Source organism: Trypanosoma melophagium (assembly GCF_022059095.1).
Source record: "Trypanosoma melophagium isolate St. Kilda chromosome Unknown ctg1segment0, whole genome shotgun sequence".
Taxonomy (NCBI): Eukaryota; Euglenozoa; class Kinetoplastea; order Trypanosomatida; family Trypanosomatidae; genus Trypanosoma; species Trypanosoma melophagium.
The window spans coordinates 207,543-226,091 of NW_027125132.1; the positions used below are offsets into that span (position 1 = coordinate 207,543).

General features: G+C 38.8%; 8 protein-coding genes across 9 annotated transcripts; all 8 read left to right on the forward strand.

Annotated features, from left to right (window-relative positions):
• Positions 1–942: 942 nt before the first annotated feature.
• Positions 943–6,576, forward strand: LSM04_005967 (Helicase; the record flags this gene model as incomplete). The annotated part of the gene is made up of 1 exon (XM_067335226.1): positions 943–6,576. The coding sequence occupies one exon, from the start codon at positions 943–945 to the stop codon at positions 6,574–6,576; it is 5,634 nt and encodes a 1,877-aa protein (XP_067195266.1).
• A 1,125-nt stretch (positions 6,577–7,701) lies between these two features.
• Positions 7,702–9,099, forward strand: LSM04_008251 (uncharacterized protein; the record flags this gene model as incomplete). The annotated part of the gene is made up of 1 exon (XM_067335227.1): positions 7,702–9,099. One exon carries the CDS (start codon positions 7,702–7,704, stop codon positions 9,097–9,099), a length of 1,398 nt encoding a protein of 465 aa, XP_067195399.1.
• Positions 9,100–9,772: 673 nt separating this feature from the next.
• LSM04_008741 (uncharacterized protein) lies at positions 9,773–10,628 on the forward strand (the record flags this gene model as incomplete). The annotated part of the gene is made up of 2 exons (XM_067335228.1): positions 9,773–10,140; positions 10,214–10,628. 2 exons carry the CDS (start codon positions 9,773–9,775, stop codon positions 10,626–10,628), a joined length of 783 nt encoding a protein of 260 aa, XP_067195432.1.
• A 481-nt stretch (positions 10,629–11,109) lies between these two features.
• On the forward strand, positions 11,110–13,920 carry LSM04_008315 (uncharacterized protein; the record flags this gene model as incomplete). The annotated part of the gene is made up of 1 exon (XM_067335229.1): positions 11,110–13,920. One exon carries the CDS (start codon positions 11,110–11,112, stop codon positions 13,918–13,920), a length of 2,811 nt encoding a protein of 936 aa, XP_067195406.1.
• Positions 13,921–14,317: 397 nt separating this feature from the next.
• Positions 14,318–15,457, forward strand: LSM04_006796 (uncharacterized protein; the record flags this gene model as incomplete). Its single annotated transcript, XM_067335230.1, has 1 exon — positions 14,318–15,457. One exon carries the CDS (start codon positions 14,318–14,320, stop codon positions 15,455–15,457), a length of 1,140 nt encoding a protein of 379 aa, XP_067195311.1.
• Positions 15,458–15,770: 313 nt separating this feature from the next.
• LSM04_003716 (uncharacterized protein) lies at positions 15,771–16,313 on the forward strand (the record flags this gene model as incomplete). The annotated part of the gene is made up of 1 exon (XM_067335231.1): positions 15,771–16,313. The coding sequence occupies one exon, from the start codon at positions 15,771–15,773 to the stop codon at positions 16,311–16,313; it is 543 nt and encodes a 180-aa protein (XP_067195130.1).
• Positions 16,314–16,816: 503 nt separating this feature from the next.
• LSM04_008810 (uncharacterized protein) lies at positions 16,817–17,275 on the forward strand (the record flags this gene model as incomplete). Its single annotated transcript, XM_067335232.1, has 2 exons — positions 16,817–16,901; positions 16,944–17,275. The coding sequence occupies 2 exons, from the start codon at positions 16,817–16,819 to the stop codon at positions 17,273–17,275; spliced, it is 417 nt and encodes a 138-aa protein (XP_067195441.1).
• A 48-nt stretch (positions 17,276–17,323) lies between these two features.
• LSM04_005957 lies at positions 17,324–18,361 on the forward strand (the record flags this gene model as incomplete). Of its 2 annotated transcripts, XM_067335234.1 has the most annotated exons (2): positions 17,324–18,041; positions 18,089–18,099. In XM_067335234.1, the coding sequence occupies 2 exons, from the start codon at positions 17,324–17,326 to the stop codon at positions 18,097–18,099; spliced, it is 729 nt and encodes a 242-aa protein (XP_067195264.1). The 2 variants fall into 2 exon arrangements, with proteins under 2 accessions (XP_067195264.1, XP_067195265.1); XM_067335235.1 differs by having other exon boundaries at positions 17,324–18,361.
• Between the last annotated feature and the right edge of the window lie 188 nt (positions 18,362–18,549).

Sequence of the window (18,549 nt, forward strand, 5' to 3'; positions counted from 1 at the left end):
CTTTTGGTCGTTCTTGCGTGTGTATTTTTCATTCGATTATTGTATGATTTTACTTTCCCCTCATCTGTTTGAGTCTGTCTGTCTGTCTGTCTGTCTGTCTGTCTGTGTGTGATTGTTGCATTTGTTCATTACTTTAATTCAATGCACATGTTGTTTTCTCTATGTCTCTCGAGTGAAACTACTAGCCTATGCCTTTATTCTTCTTATTATTTCCCTGTCTCTTTCTCCCTCCCTCTAAAACATACACCCACCCACTTTTTTCTGCCTTATATTATTTATTGACTTCCGTTATTCTTCTTTATTATGTTAATTCACCCTGTTTGACGTTTACGCTTGTATTGGTGTCTATGGGGTAAGGAAGGGGGAAACGGTAGGTCTATGAACTGCGTGTGTTTTTTTTTCCGTTGTTCTCCTTAATTAATATATATATATATATATTATTTCTTGACTTGCGTTCCTGCAATTTCTTAAACCCACTTTTATCTGATAAACCGTTTCTATGTCCTGTGTTTCTCTCTCTATTTTCTCATTGCTAATTGGGTGAGTCTTCGTGTATCTTCTTTCTCTTATTCTTACTCTCTTTTTTTCCCTGTGTATGTGTATATGTGCGTGTATAAGGGGGGTTTCCAGTAAAAGGAACTCAAGGGAAATAGAAAGAAAGGAACACCAAGAAAAGGTGTGAATTACGAACGAGTCAATCTCTCTCTCTCTCACTCTCACTCAAACACAAAAAAAGAAAAAAGGAGAACGAGAGAGGAAAAGAGAGAAAAAACCCACTCAAAACGAGAAGGTGTGAAGTTTTATTATTATTGTTATTATTATTAATTTCATTTCACTAGGAGTGTAAATAAGACGCGCCAGGTTCTTTTGCGTTTTCACTTCTCTTGACTGACATTCGCCAAAGAAGCACAGAGACTGGGAAAGAGAGGAGTGGTGGTGATAATGTACACACTCAACTCCACTTCCCTCCGCCGCGGTTTAAAGCCATCACCATCAGAACAACAAGAACAAAAAGTTCAACAAAAACAACAGCAGCAAGAGGAAGAACAAACACAAACACAAAAACAAAAGCCATCGTTGCCTCCCTATCCCGGTTTCCCCATTGTAGTCCCCGCTTCGGCGGTCCTCTTAACTTCGGCCCCACGCCCTGTTGGAGTGCCTGTGCAGACGACGCCCGTAACCCCCGACGCCGGCGTGCGGCCGCCAACAGAAATGTTGAGATTAAATCAACAGCGTGAGGGGCAGCTGAGGATGTCCCTGCAGCAGCAAAGAATGCAGGAGGAACTTATTCTGCAAAAGCAGAAGGTGCAGAAGGAGTTGGAGAAGCAACAACGCAAGATACAGCACTTGCTGCAGAAAAGCCAGGGACAGGGTGGGGTATACTTGGCCCAGTCTCAACACGTAAATACACGAGAAGACTTGCGTCCATTAGACCAATCGCCACAAACAATTCAACAACAACTACAACCACCACAACAAGGTGGACCACAATTAGTTCAAATGAATGAGCGTGAGTTATTACAGCGACTGGGCCAACAGCAACCACAACAACAACCACAACAACAAAGTGGACCACAATTAGTTCAACAAATGAATGAGCGTGAGTTATTACAGCGACTGGGCCAACAACAACCACAACAACAACCACCACAACAAGGTGGACCACAATTAGTTCAACAAATGAATGAGCGTGAGTTATTACAGCGACTGGGCCAACAGCAACCACAACAACAACCACAACAACAAGGTGGACCACAATTAGTTCAACAAATGAATGAGCGTGAGTTATTACAGCGACTGGGCCAACAACAACCACAACAACAACCACAACAACAAAGTGGACCACAATTAGTTCAACAAATGAATGAGCGTGAGTTATTACAGCGACTGGGCCAACAACAACCACCACAACAAGGTGGACCACAATTAGTTCAACAAATGAATGAGCGTGAGTTATTACAGCGACTGGGCCAACAACAACCACAACAACAACCACAACAACAAAGTGGACCACAATTAGTTCAACAAATGAATGAGCGTGAGTTATTACAGCGACTGGGCCAACAGCAACCACAACAACAACCACAACAACAAGGTGGACCACAATTAGTTCAACAAATGAATGAGCGTGAGTTATTACAGCGACTGGGCCAACAGCAACCACAACAACAACCACAACAACAAAGTGGACCACAATTAGTTCAACAAATGAATGAATGTGAGTTATTACAGCGACTGGGCCAACAGCAACCACAACAACAACCACAACAACAAAGTGGACCACAATTAGTTCAACAAATGAATGAGCGTGAGTTATTACAGCGACTGGGCCAACAACAACCACAACAACAACCACAACAACAAGGTGGACCACAATTAGTTCAAATGAATGAGCGTGAGTTATTGCAGCGACTGGGCCAACAGCAACCACAACAACAACCACAACAACAAGGTGGACCACAATTAGTTCAAATGAATGAGCGTGAGTTATTACAGCGACTGGGCCAACAGCAACCACAACAACAACCACAACAACAAAGTGGACCACAATTAGTTCAACAAATGAATGAGCGTGAGTTATTACAGCGACTGGGCCAACAACCACCACAACAACAAGGTGGACCACAATTAGTTCAACAAATGAATGAGCGTGAGTTATTACAGCGACTGGGCCAACAGCAACCACAACAACAACCACAACAACAAAGTGGACCACAATTAGTTCAACAAATGAATGAGCGTGAGTTATTACAGCGACTGGGCCAACAGCAACCACAACAACAACCACAACAACAAGGTGGACCACAATTAGTTCAAATGAATGAGCGTGAGTTATTACAGCGACTGGGCCAACAGCAACCACAACAACAACCACAACAACAAAGTGGACCACAATTAGTTCAACAAATGAATGAGCGTGAGTTATTACAGCGACTGGGCCAACAGCAACCACAACAACAACCACAACAACAAAGTGGACCACAATTAGTTCAACAAATGAATGAATGTGAGTTATTACAGCGACTGGGCCAACAGCAACCACAACAACAACCACAACAACAAGGTGGACCACAATTAGTTCAAATGAATGAGCGTGAGTTATTACAGCGACTGGGCCAACAGCAACCACAACAACAACCACAACAACAAGGTGGACCACAATTAGTTCAACAAATGAATGAGCGTGAGTTATTACAGCGACTGGGCCAACAGCAACCACAGCAACAACCACAACAACAAAGTGGACCACAATTAGTTCAACAAATGAATGAGCGTGAGTTATTACAGCGACTGGGCCAACAGCAACCACAACAACAACCACAACAACAAGGTGGACCACAATTAGTTCAACAAATGAATGAGCGTGAGTTATTACAGCGACTGGGCCAACAGCAACCACAACAACAACCACAACAAGGTGGACCACAATTATTACAACGACAACGACAACTCTCAGGTACACAACGGGCTCCCCATCAGGGCGGGCCACGACGATCTAAAGATCAGCGAGGTGGCCGGGGACCACGGCAGCATCAACATCAACATCATGGCAACCGACCCTCTACTAATGATAATACTGACAATACTGTTCCTACTAGTACTGATGTTGGGAATGGTAGTAGTGCTAACCGCGATGAAGAGGCTCTGCGGGCGTTCAAAGATCAATACGCACAACAGGCTGATGACGACTCCCGCACGGAACATCTCCGCGCCCAAGCGGCCACCGCCGTCGGTGTGGTTGGCACACTTGACGTCCCGCGCTGCAGTGATATGATCGCCAATAATGATGTTACTATCGTTGCTACAGATACCGGTACGGGTAAGAGTACTCTTATCCCCAAAGCCATTCTTGATGCCCATCCCACGGCGCGGATCGCAAATGCCCAACCACGCCGTACACCAGCCATTAAATTGGCACAACGTGTGGCAGAGTTATATGGTGAAAAGGTAGGAGAACGTGTAGGGTATTGGGTGCGGGGTGAGCACGTTGGAGCGGTGGGTGAGACTCCTATTATGTATGTGACGAATTATACCCTTTTTCTCTATTTGTTACATAATGCTCCAGATGATATCGGTATTACGCATGTTATATTTGACGAATTCCATGAGCGCACCACGGAGGTGGAAGTTCTGCTGCTTATGATGAAACTTGTAATGCAACGTTACCCGGGGAAACTAAAATTAGTTTTATGCAGCGCTACGGCAGAAGTTTCCAAATGGGCGTGTTTCTTTGATAACTTAACTGTTGCAGAGTACTCCAAGGCAAATGCCATGTACCCTATTCATGAATACTACTTGGAGGATGTGTGTAAACTTGTTGGTATGTCATTTGTTGAACCAGTTATGAGTCCTTCTGGTGTTGTACAATCAACCCAACTTCATGCTATTATTATGTATATAAAAGAAATGCTAAAGCTTTTGGCGGCAACAGCGGTACCACAGCATAGCATTCTTGTCTTTGTTCCTGGTCGAACAGTTGTAGAACAGTTATCAACTTGGATTCGTGATAATCTAGGTGATCAGTTAGATCCTATTCCATGGTACCGTGATATTGAACTCGCTTTCATTCAGGAAGCTCTCCAACGGGAGTCGGTGACTAAAAAGAAAGTATATGTTGCAACAGATATTGCGGAGGTTTCTCTTACTTTACCAGATGTAGTCTTCGTTATAGACTCTGGTACTGCTAAGAGACCACATATTATTGAAACGAATCCCAATTCTGTGGCATTTCCACCATTGGAACTTGTTTGGGAAAGTTCTGTAAATTTAATGCAACGTCGTGGCCGTATTGGGCGTGTACAACAAGGATTTTTCTTCACTATGCTTTCTCGAAAACAAACCCAAGAACTTCTACCGAATGAGTCTCGATTAGGAAATGCTGTATTACATGAAATTGTACTTCATTCACTTCATTTAACTCCGTCGCCATTTTTGATGTTTTCCCTCTGTCGTGAGGAACCAAGAAAAGTAAGTGTACGACTGAGTTTATCAACATTATGTGATGGTGGATACATTGTACCAGAAGCAGAGACTAACGGAATAATTGAAGGTATTGATAACTGCGTACACCTTCGTGTAAAGGAGGCATGGAATGGACTCATTCTTAACGCACATGAAAATAAAGAAAACGGTAAAAAATCATTAAATAATCCGCTTGCACATCTCCGTTTTAATGTAACCTTACGAGGTTTAATTGTTGGTGGACTTCCATTTGATGTGGAGTCGGGTACGATTGTCTTTCATGGACTCGTAATGGGTTTAACCACACTGGGTATAATAGCAGCAGCGTGTGTATCATGCAATACACCCTTTTATGTGCCATATAACCCAATGGATCGAAAGGAACGTCTGGTGCAAATTAATCAGGTAGAGGCGGTTATGCGTGGGTTTAAAGGGGAATACTATAATGATGCCGTTTCAGCTGTTGGGGCCGTTATTGCGTATATGGGCATGCAACGTGAAGGATTATCAGAGGAGGGACAAAATATGTGGTGTCAGGAACGTTACTTAAGTCGTAGTCGTATTACAGATATTCTACTTGTGGTGCGACAAACTAAAGATCAACTTGCTGCTATTGTGCCATTTGAGGATGTAACAGATGTGGATGAATTGATGGAGCAATATAATGAACATACCGTAACACTTTCTCTTATGTGCTCCGCAGCACATATGCATCATGCCATTTATGTTCTCTATGATGCACAGCAGGCGGAGAGAAAACGATACGCGGGAAGTGGTGTGTTTGTAAATATTAATTGTTGTAGAGATAAGTCTGTACCAACAACGTGTCCATGGAGTCGGGATACGGTGTGTATTCCATTTACATTACAAACTATATATGGACGACTTGTCGGTTCATTCTCCTCTCAACTTCGACCGGAGGTGTTTAATGTCATGCTGCTCCTCTTCTGTAGTCGTCTCACGTATGAGGAAATTAAAGAAAACACCAAGACGGTTACCTTTGAAGTCTCCCAAAGCGGAAGTTGTGTTTATATCAACTGTGATAATACAACCGCCCTTCAATTATTGCAATTACGACGTTTAATTTGTGCAAAGTTGTGTGTTCTGCATCTTTTCATGTTGCGTGAGGTTTCACCTAATGACAATGAGGCAACGGCAGAACATCTGCAAAGCACGGGAAGTGATTTTGGTATTCCCGCGGGTTTAGAGCGACACCCACATCTCATCTCCGCCATGATTACATCTTCTTTAAAGAAGGTCGTGGAAGGAATTGAAAAAGGCGCAGAGGCTGCGAAAAAGGCCATGTTAAATCAAACCACAAACGCACATAATAATAATAATAATAATAATAATAATAATAATAATAATGATAGTAATAATGATAAAAGTAATAATAAGAATGATAATAATGAAAGTAATGATAAGAATGATACGAATCATAATAATCAGCAGTCACTCTGCACTGCCACAGTGCGCCCAGTGCAGTTTCACCCAACACGACAGTCGGCTCTTGTCTTCTCAAGTAACGGTTGTGCGGGTTATGAACATGTCGTGCTGGAGGGTTTGGTGTCGGTGCCGCGTGATCCCTACGCCACATCACAACCACGCAAGTGAAATGATGCACAGTAACGAAAAGAGAGAGAAAAAGCAAACAAATCAAAATATAAATTTAATAATTAATAAAAAAAAAAGGAAAATAAAATTAAATCATAGCGTCGGAACGGGTGAATATATATATATATATATATATTCATAAATATATAATATTATTATAGTAGCATAGAGCTCTTTTTTTTTTCTGTGTGTGTTATTATTGTTTCTTTGCTTCTGCTTGAGTATTTTCATTGTTTATTCACCTATTTTCTACCATATGGCCCCTGCTAGCGCAAGTAGTCTGCAAGGTAAAATAAGAAGAAAAGTAAAAGAAAAAAGGCGAGAACGAAAAAGTGGAAAGAAAATAGAAAGAAATTAAATAACTAGCTCTATCAATTCTTGAGCGTCTTAGGGGATTGTCACGTATTCGGATTCTGCTCTGTAATAAACAAAGGGGGTGGACCTTTAAAAGTTCTTTTTTCCCATTCCCTTTTCCAATTCGTCTCTTTCTTTCTTTCTTACTTATTTGCCCCTTATTGGGCGTACGAATCACACAAAAACTTCTCTTTCTTTCTTTTATTATTATTATTATTATTATTATTATTATTACTATTTCTTGTGTGTGTGTCTGCCTTTTTTTTTTTTAGGACGGTGCTCTGAACGCAATACAATTCCAATATCTGTATTGTTAATTTCTCGTTCTTCTCACGAGGTGAATCAAATGAAACTTTTTTTTTCTTTTCTTTTTATTCTTCAATTCTTATTTTCTCTAACAATAATAATAAAAAGTGCTTAAAAGGTAAAAAGGGGAAAGAACAGAAAGGTGGGGTCGTGGTACACATAGTAAAACCTCGAATTGCTTCGTTTTTCTTCTTTTTAAGCCGAATTATCACATAATTCTTCAGGTTTGTTGGTTTTTTTCATTGGAATACTTCTTATAGTAAGACATTAGTTGGGGGAGAAAGGAAATAACGAGAATATATATATATCTACATAAACAAAGGAAAGAAATACGGTAACGCATCTCTATCGTGTTCCATACCGTATTTTCTTTTTTTTTCTAATTTGTTTCTCTTACGGTATCACATACACACATACAAACATACACAAACATATTCCCTGTTGCCATCAGTAGAGACTGAATTAATGTCCAATAGCAGTAGTACGAATAGCAGCAGCAACAGTAGTAATAGCAATAATACTAGAAGTAATAATAATAATAATAATAATAATAATAATAATAATAATAATAATAATAATAGTAATAGTAATAGCAGAGCTACTGCTGATTCTGGGAGTAGAAGTGCATTTGGAACCGCTACGAAGCTTGGTATACAGTACTCCTCTGAGGATGAACGGAGTATTTATCAGAAGGTGGCAACTATTAATAACTACACCTTTGAAGTCCCACCGGTAAATCGCTTTCATAGTAAAAGTGCGGAATCGAAATTTGTACAACTAACAGGATCTCTTAATCCACGTTTTGAGGCTGAACGCTTTGACAATCTTCGTGAGCGGCTGCAGGTGGCGGACAAGAAGGGAAAAGATAGTCATTTGCAGGCTATTGCGGTGTTGTATGCGGAGTTTCTTGGAAATCACTTTTTAAAGGAAAAGAATCTCAATTATGCAGAGATTGAACGTTGTTTTTATCCCTCCTATCTCCCAACGTATGAGACGGCCTTAAACGCACTTGGGCTTAAGAAGCCGCTTTGGTGGAAACAAGGTCTCTTTGCCTCATTAGAAGATATTTCAAGACTTCCATTATCTCGTTGTAATGCAAGTAAAGAAGCGGCGATGAGTTTTGAAGAATGGTATTGTCTCTTCTGGAACTATTACACACCTTTTAATGCGTTAGCGTATCTTTTAATGGTGACGGCGCAATCCACACTTCCAAATAAGGAGTTAATTGAAAATACAGCGGATTATATTGCCTATCGTCATTCACTTATTGAAGATACAGATGCAAAGAAAGCGCCTATTTTGTTTTTGGGTTCTCGTACAGGGAAGTTTGGAGCCCTACTAAACAAAACAGGGAAAATTCCCGTACCCATCATTCACGTTCATGAAAAGCCTAATACAAATCCCTATCTTCTTGTTATTCCTCCGCATAAACAGGATGAGTTTAAGCCACATCCTATTTTAAAAATGAAAGATCAAGTGGCATTAGAAAAATACGAACCTGCCATTGTATTGATGTCTGATATGATTACGAATAAGGATCCTACTGCGATGATTCGCCGTATGGGATCTGTTCGCGAGTACATCTACTTTGGTACACCAGATAGTTATATTGAGGGACATGCGTGGGATACGTGGGGACATTTTAAGTATCGTGAAAAGGGAGCAGACCACATTCCACCCTTTTTACGAGAAAATTGGATTAAATTGCCTCTTCCGCATCTTTCACGGTGGATGATTTACAAAACGGATAGTATTATGCAGATGGGAAATGGGGCGGTCACAACATGGATGCGGCGTCCACTGCAACCATCGGCGAAGGCGAAGTTTATTTGGCGACTTGCACGATTTAAACCCTTCTTTTGATGCGGAGGATGTTTTAAAAGGAGAAGAAAAAGAAGAAGGAAAAAAAGAAACAAAGAAGAAAAATGAGGAATAGATCAAGAAAGTGGAAAGAAAAGGTGAAACACACACACACACAAGAAAGAAAAAAATAATATCAATGATAAGAAGAGAACGTTGGGGTCTTTTTCTTCTTTATATTCCCTTCTCTTTTCTGCCGTTTCTTTGTTGGTATTTCTTCCTGTTTTTTCTTTTTGTTTTTTGTACTATTTCGCTCTTTCCAATTTCCCTTCTCGTGTAGAAGAAAAAAGAAAAGGAAAAAAATGATGGAGAGGAAGTTGTTATTATTATTGTTATTTTTTTTTTTCGTTTGGTGTTCGGCGTCTCGTTTCTGTGGTGTACCTACTTTCAAAATTTATTATCGTGTTATACATATACTTAAACTGTGTCTTATCAGTTATGTGTGCATCCTTATCTGTCTTTCTATCTTTACTTTTATTCTTCGTTCCTTTCCCTTCTTCTTCATATTTTGATAGAGAAATTTCGCTCCAAAACTTCTTTGGAATAATTTTGGAGAAGTTTGTATTCTTTTTCCTTTTTATTTGTCGTTTCACTTAGTTACACGACTGAACTGTGCTCCCTCTTAGCAACAAAAAAGGGAAACGAAAAAAAAAAAAAAAACAAAAAAAAAAAACAAATGACAGTTTTAAAGCGCGAGGATGAACTCAATTTAAGGGAATTAAATGAACTTTGCTGGCAAGTGGGGCGGCGAAATCTCCCAGAGGATGATCAATTATATATGCTCTATCTAGAAGACTGTTATGACTCTTTCTTAGAAGAAGGATTGCGAAAACTTCGTGGCGAGTATGAAAGGGATTCTCTGAACGATATGAGACGGCTATTTCGATGCCGATCACAGAGTGATAACTCAGAATGTAAGCCACAGAAAAAAGTATTAACACTGCCGTCGTCTAATCATAGTCGTGCTGGTACAGTCACAACGACAGAAGGTGATGACGAAGAACAAGAAGAAGCGAAAGCGAAAAAGACTACACAATGCGAGAAGTAACGAAAGTGGTACGTCTATTTCACAATCATTACATCATCGCTCTCCAGTCGTCATAGTCCCATCACAGAGAAGTGGAAATAAATTACGGAGTTGGATAAAAGATAATGTTATATTTGGTGGTGTACCGCATGCCAGCTCGCATCGAAGTACGGGACATTTACGTGAACTCTGGCGGCACTGTGTGGCGAGTGGCGGTGCTGCACTAACCGTAGTTTCCTGTTTAGAACCAGAGGAAACAATTCCAGTGGGATTTGACACATTAAATGATTGGCGGCGATTTACTGGAATAACGGAATTCGACACGGTCCCATTTATTCCATCTGAGAAACATGAGAATCCACCTGAAGTAAGTAGAGAAGTGATGGAGGAGTTGGTTACACTTTGTAGTGATATTTACACTGGATATAATAATAATAATAATAATAATAATAATAATAATAATAAAAAGAAAAGGTTAAATGTGATGGAAAATGTGAGTTATTGAAAAATAAAAAAGAAGTTTATCTTTACTTCCACCCTTCTAACTAAGTGATTAGTTTTTTTGTAACAGTAGTAAGGGAACGTGAAGTTTTGATTGTTTTTTTTGATTGTTTTTTATCGGATGAGGGTAAAGGGGGATAAATCTCCGCTATACTTACACATATATATTTGTTTATCAAGTGTTTTTTTTTGTATAGTGATTTCTTTTTTTAAATTTTTTAGTCTCTTGCGTTCTTTTTTTTATCTGTATGTTTTATCTGCATATGTATATATCAATCTATTCTATTTGTATCCTTTTATTGTTTTTTTCTCTTTTTTCTCTTTTTTCTCTTTTTTCTCTTTCTCTCTCTCTCTCTCTCTATATATATATATATATATATATATATATATATATATATATATATATATATATATATTGATATTCCTAAATATTCCTTTACATCATGTGGGAATTAGTACAAATTAAAAAAGAAAAGTAAAGCGAAATGTCCAGTACAACATCACTGTCACTATCATCTCTGCGAGGAATGATGTTATTTACAACAACACAAGTGGCAGAGTCGTTGACTTCAAACGCCTGTGCAGAGAAGACAAACAACTGTGGTGCAGAACACGGAGAAGCACATCCGAAACAACAGCAGACATCAGAGGAAATCCTCTTTAAGGCCTTTAAACAGGAGTTAATCACATCTCCCTCTACAAAACACAGACTTCTTAGTTCTATGCATGTGGTAAAGGGAAGATTAAGGGAGAAACGCACATATTACTATGCCTCTCTGCAGCGTCCCTCTAATCATATTTACAGTTCTTCTTTATATCTCATTAACTTGGATCACTTGTATTGTGTAAGTGATGATTTGTTGAATGATGCCCATCAATGGTGGTTGATGGCTTTAACGGAAATTCAAAGGAGTCATACGCCTCATACGATTGATAATAATAATAATAATAATAATAATAATAATAATAATAATAATAATAATAATAATAAGAGTATGGCGTTGGAAAAACCTGAAATCATTCTTATTGTACTTTCTCCCACAGAGACTCAAATGCAAAGAAGAAGAAGGCCTGGAACTATGTTGCCATCTCTTGTTCGGCTTACATCAGAGGATGGGATGGAAAACAATGAGGAAATCCCTGTACGACTTTGTGGATTTCCACATCTTATTAATTTCAAAATATCAAGAGAACAACTTCAACGAGTTTCTTCTGTTTGTAGCAGAGGAAACACAAGTCAATCCAAACGTGCATGGGATTGGTTTATTCAACAGCCAAAGGAAGTTATGATTTCTTACACTTGGTGTACTATAATACTTCTATCGAGTGATTTCATAACCCATTCACTCTTCTTTTTACAGTGGTGTATTCCCAGTGATTTTGTTTGGTCCTCACGGCAGTCATTATATTTAGATGGCTGGACATGTGATATACTTGGCAGACTATTACGTGATATTACAAACCAGTCAGACTCGTTAGTAGAAGTAGATGAAGAAGAAGAAAATAATAATAATAACAATAATAATAATAATAATAATAATAATAATAATAATAATAATAATAATAATAATAATAATAATAATAATAATAATAATAATAATAATAATAATAATAATAATTGTCATCCTTCTCCAATCTCTAAACGAAAACGGGTAGAAGAGGCAGAGGCGTTTGTTGATATTGTTTCGAGTGATTGCTGCGAAACCATGAACAATTCAGAAAGTGTTGAATATGCAAAGAAAGTACTGGACATGAAGTTTGTGGAAAGGATGACGATATGTGCGAAGAGTCCTACTAATAGACCAAACAGAGAAGTTATGGTGCAAAGTCTACTTGGACAACTTGATATGATTGGAGAGACTCACACAGTTCATAATGGATATGAAAGAGGAAATAATAATAATAATAATAATAATAATAATAATAATAATAATAATAATAATAATAATAATAATAATAATAATAATAATAATAATAATAATAATAATAATAATATAAACAACAACAATACTGGTAAAAACGGGAATGATTATTCTTTTTCTGCGATGATGCCTACGAAACAAACAAGGCGAGTGATGAAGGAATGGGAAAAGTTACAAGAAAGCCGTCATAATGATTCTTATTATTCTTATTATTATCAACAACAAAAAGAAGAGGTACTGCATTCCCCTTTAGGTGTAGAAGAAAGGAAAGCGGTTCCTCCATTTTTGCAGATATTACAACAACAACAATTAGCATCATTATCACTATTACGATCTAATAAACAACATAACGCTGGTGTATTGCAGTTTACAGGCGATGGAGAAAAACTGCTGGAGGCACCGCGAATAGCCGAAGAGATGCTTCACGCCGCACAACAAGACACAATTGAACTTGCAGATGTGGCACAATTAAGAATGATAATGAGATGTTATTATGATTATGATGACGTTAATAATAATAATAATAATAATAATAATAATAATAATAATAATAATAATAATAATAATAATAATAATAATAATAATAATAATAATAATAATAATAATAATAATAATAATACCTCTCCTCGTCTTCCGTGTGGAATGCTTCAACGTACACTTGAGACATCTGCTGTTTCTTATATAACATCTGCAGTTAGTGGTGAAGATGAGAAGAAGAAACTAAATACATGCGGTCCAGATAAGAAAGAGGAAGAAGAAAAAGAAAAAGAAGAATATGTACTAACAAAGGAGAATGGCATAACACTATTGGAAGTAATGGGCGAGGCTATTCTTAATGCCGTGAATGCCTTTGTTGAGAATAGAAATAACAGAAATAACGAATCCTGCTCTACTGTAGATAATGTGATTCAACACGTATGGAATGCTGTGGCAGAACACCTTAAACATGATGCGAGTAATGGAAATAAAGCAGATGGTGAAATACAATCACTTCTTAAACACACTGCTGCTGCTGCTTCTTCCTCCTATTGTACAAGTGCAGATGTTGATATTGTTGGAAAAACAAAAGATCGCAGAAATCTGCTTTGGCTCTCACATGTTGCGTTTCTCATCTCCCACGCTGCAATACCAAATACAAATAAGGTGGTAAACTCCCTGTTGCCAATACAAAAAGAAAAAAGTGAAGTGACAATAGTTGAGGAACACAGACAGCGTGTTATACGTGCACTGGAGGCACATGTTTTCTTTCTCGACGCCGTACTCTGCGCTGCGGATAGTGCAATTGTAAAGCGATGGAAAGAGGCTCGTGAGGCGCTGCAGCAAAGAGAAAAGAGAAAAGGAAAAGCAAAGAAAACAAAGGATGTGTGTGTGTAGCGTGTGATTGTAGTACAATGATAATGCTATGCACTGTAATATGAACAGACAGAAAGAGGGATAAGGGGAAATTAACTGAGGGGTTTTTTTTATTATTGTTTTGGGAATGGATTATTGTTAGATGTTTTTATTTTCTATTTTTTATATTTCTATCGATTGTCTTCTGGTTTTATTATTATTATTATTTTTTACCTTCTCATCCTACTTATACACCCATGTGGTTAATTTCAGAATAAAGAAAAAGAGAAAAAAAAACAACAACATCTCTTTGTTTTTTTTATTTATTTCTTTGCACTTTACTCTTAATTCCCTTTCTTTCTTTTTTTTTGAATCTTATTGCTATGTAGGGACTGTTAGTCGTGGAAAGAGAGACTGTCACAAAAAAAAAAAGAAGAGGATGCGTCGTTTGGCTTTCATATGCTGTCAAAAGCAAATCACATTGTCCTTCTCTCGTCCTCTGCACACAACGCCGTGTTTGTTATTCACATCGCAGAGTAAACCGGGATACTCCGACGATGATGCACTCGGGGCAAAAGACCCATTCCAGGCAGTGGCGGAATCACTGAAAGAGCAACAACAACAACAACGAAAAGAAGAAAAGGAAAAGAACGCGAGAGAAGAAAAGGAAACTATAGAAGAGGAAAAACAGAAACACAAACAGGCAAGTAAAGATGAGAGTAATTCCCTACCAGATGAGATTGATCCAATTGCCTCAGCCGTAAATCGTCGACGGAATCGTCGTAAAAGAACTGTAGACTCCATACTTGGCGATGTCTTACATGAGGCATTAAAACTCCGTGATATGGGACAGAAACCAGATGTTGATTTTGTCTATAAGCGAACACAGGAACGCATGTATGAAGAGGAGTACGGACATAAACCCCCAAGTAGTAAAGATCACGCAGCGAAGTATATTCCATTTCCACCAGACTTTTCGCTTAATCGTTTAATTCCATTAGAGGAAGTTATTGGCGATGACCCGTGGCCGGAACGGGCTATTAACACAGCCAATCCCGTATGGACCCAAAAAGAAGTAGAGGAGGATCGTGTAAAGGATGGTGGGGCTAAATTAAAGGCATGGGAAAAGAAAATGTTCGCCCCACGTGAGGGGTTTGACCCGGTTGGTGAATTTACAGATGCTATGGATGAATTAGCGTATTGGGAGGAGCGCTTTGTTCGCTTTATCCGTGAGGCCCCACTACCGCAGCGTCGTACTTTGCCTTTCTTGCATGAAGTTTATCGATATATCACACATCGACTCATTCGAGCGGAACGGCGGTATTGTGCAACACGAGATGTGGCTTTAGCAAAGGTGCGTGCATCGCCTGCGGTGTACAAAATGACAGAAGAGAACATTGATCGTATTCGATCACTCTATGCAGAGACGCATCGTTCGCTTTCAAGTCCTAATTATGATCCTGTGCGTATGAAGAAGTCTGTAACTGGTCCTTTACTAAAAATGAGTGAGGCAGAGTTTGAGGAATGGCGTAATGTTAGAAAACATCAGAGAAATCGCCTCGTTTCGGAAATTGGGTAAACTGTCATAATGTGATGAGACCATGTTTGGAATAATGGGGGGCAAGACATCATGTCATGAATTATGGTTTGTGTATCTGTATACATATCTCTATCTCTCTCTTTCTATTTATGTGTTTTCTTTTCTTTTTCGTTGTTTTGTGTTTCACTTGGATATAAAATTGAGTGATAACCTCCAAAATTTCGTCCCTGGAATTTTTTTTTCCGTTTTTTTTTCCATTATTTATTCCTTTCCTTGACACCGCAACTGTAATTGTTCTTTCGTTATCATAATTCAGAAGAAGAAGAAACAAACAAACGAAAAAAAAAAAACAATGCGGCGTGCTGTATTGCTGCTGCGCCCCACCCTGCTACTTCGATCTAAACACACATTAGCACTAAAGCCCACACGTGTGCTCTGCATTCATCCACAATTGGCTCGTCTCATTATTGCGGGTGGTGTTTTGTTATTTCAGGCCTTTGTCGTGGCCCACAGTCAAGAGGCGCGAAAACTACGAGAAGAAGAAGAGGCGGCGGGAGGAGGAGGAACATCCTCCACAAACACAACTGTTGGGAGCAGTCAAAGAGGAATAATGTCTTCTTCAGAGGCGTTGCGGGTTCTTGGACTAAACACCGCATTGGAGGTTCCTTTAAGAGATGAAAAGGACCGTCAAGAGGCCCATTGGCGATTTAAACGTCTCTTTGCTATAGCGAAGGAGAATGATAATGTTTACCTTCAAGGGAAGTTTAGTGCGGCTTACAGAGTGTGTGTGGATGCGGAATGGGATGCCGGGGATAACACAACAACAACAGCAAGAACAACGTCGAAGGAACATAGCGATAGCGGTGCCTCTGGCAATGATGATAAGAAAACTTGATTCATATTCTTATTCTTTTATTCTTCTTGTTTGCTTGTTTGCTTGTTTTTTGTTTGTTTGTTTGTTTGTTGTTGCCTTGAGAGAGGAGTTTGCGAGAGGAATGATAGACGTATTATCTTTATTATTTTTCCATTATGAGGGTCAACGCAAAGTTTGAGTTTTTTTTTGTTTTTTGAAGGTCCAGATAATCTGTGTTTTTTTCTCTCTTTCTCTTTGTATCTGTGCAGTGGGCGGGGCAGATGGGGGACGGGTTAAAAGAGATTTTCGCCACCTTTTTTTTTTCTTTTCGTCAGTAGTTGTGATAAATTATAAACAGTGAAAATTTATTATATTGGAATTAACGGTTGTGATGGATGATTCCTTTTAAATTCTTATATGTCTTGATAAATGGCATCCCAACTAAAATTAAAAAAAAATAGTTCATTCTTATTTATTCCTTCTCTTCCTCTTCTTCTTTTAAATTTTCATTAAGGGAAATAAACACGGCACAGAATATTCTTCCAATGGCGGAGAGCAATAGCGCACTGTCCGATTCTGATGAACTGCATGAAGTGAGTGCCGCCATAAACAAATACATGGAAGTTATGAGTTTTTAAGGTGTTGAAACTGTAATTGACAGCAATTATTTAGATGAAGATCTTCAAAAACTACTCGAAAACAAAGTAATATGGGAACTAGACGATATGGCTATCTTTCTTGTTAAATTGTTTGAGGAGATGCGCAAGGCTCTTGATATTTCCCCATTATGGGCCAGGACGTTGCCCGCCCGAAGAGAAATGGATGTTGTACGTTTAGGGGCAACAGTTAGTTTGCAGATTGTGGAGTGTGCACCTGTTCGAGAGACATCTACGGTGGTGAGAGGTGTAGATGAAGACGGTAACAAAGTTATCAATTATTATTCCCTTCAGTCCTTTATTGGACGTGGGGCATATTGGAAAGGTGCAGTTGGGAATAAATCATGAAGCTAGGGAGAGAGTGGCTATTAAAATTATTCCTAAAAAAAGGTTAAAATGGGAAGACCAGCCTATGATAATATTCTTAATCACGAAATAGAAGTCATGAAAAAGGTTCGTCATCGTAATTGTGTTTCTTTACTGGAGGTAATTAATGATCCTAACTCAGATTCACTTTACCTCGTCATGGAATACATGGCATATGGTTCTATTGTACATGTTGAAGAATGGTGTTTGAGTGAGAAAAAAGAATTACAAAATTCTGAATTATTGAAAACTGTTGCAAGAAATGGTAAACTAGTGGGTTGTGGACCATTGTCTCAGCCATTATGCACTCTATGCTTTCGACAACTTTTAAGCGGATTAGATTATCTGCATAGGCATAGCGTGCTACATCATGATATCAAACCGGATAACATTCTACGTGGTTATGATAACCGTGTGTGTATTTCCGATTTCGGCGTCAGCGAAATATTAAAAGCACCACGGGGTAATGACAGACGAAATTCATTAACATCTCATTTTCATGGCGGTACAATTTTCTATACAGCTCCAGAGGTGTTTGAAACCTCTTCATGTGACGCTCCAGACCCATTTCTCTCTGATGTCTGGTCACTTGGTATTACGTTATATCTTATGTTGGTGGGCGTGGCCCCTTTTAATGGATCGCTATATTTCGAGATTATGAAGGAAGTGCGGGATACACCACTGCCATGGAATGGAAAGGACATCTTTGGCAAAGAACCGGATGCGGGATGGAAAACGCTGCTTGATGGTATGTTGGAAAAGACCCAAATAATCGCTGGAACCTGGCGAAACAAGCGGTTTGTTGATAATAACATGAAAAGCAATCATAGTAGGTCACCAACGCCGCCGAATAGTACGGAGAGGAACTCTGAACAGTGCAGGGCCGCTAGAAAGGAGCCTATTTCACTCCGATTCTCTAAAGCAGACGAACAAAGTCAGTTATCGCTGAAATATCAAAAAAAAAAAAAAAAGGATTTGAGGGCTATCAGTACCGCAGATTCTTCAGATGACGGTGTGGGGCCTGAGAGGGAAGGATATAATGCTTTTGGATCTTTTTGTAAACGGTAATAAGTAACCAAAGGCAGTAAATATTTCTCTGTGTATTTAAATGCATGGAGGAGGAAATAGAGAGAGAGAGAGAGAGAAAGACAAAAGAAGGGGGGGGCCTCATTGGGTAAAGGGTTTTTAAACCTGTATATACATATATATATGTCTTACATAAAGCTACTTGCTATATTTAGCTTTTCTTTTTTTTC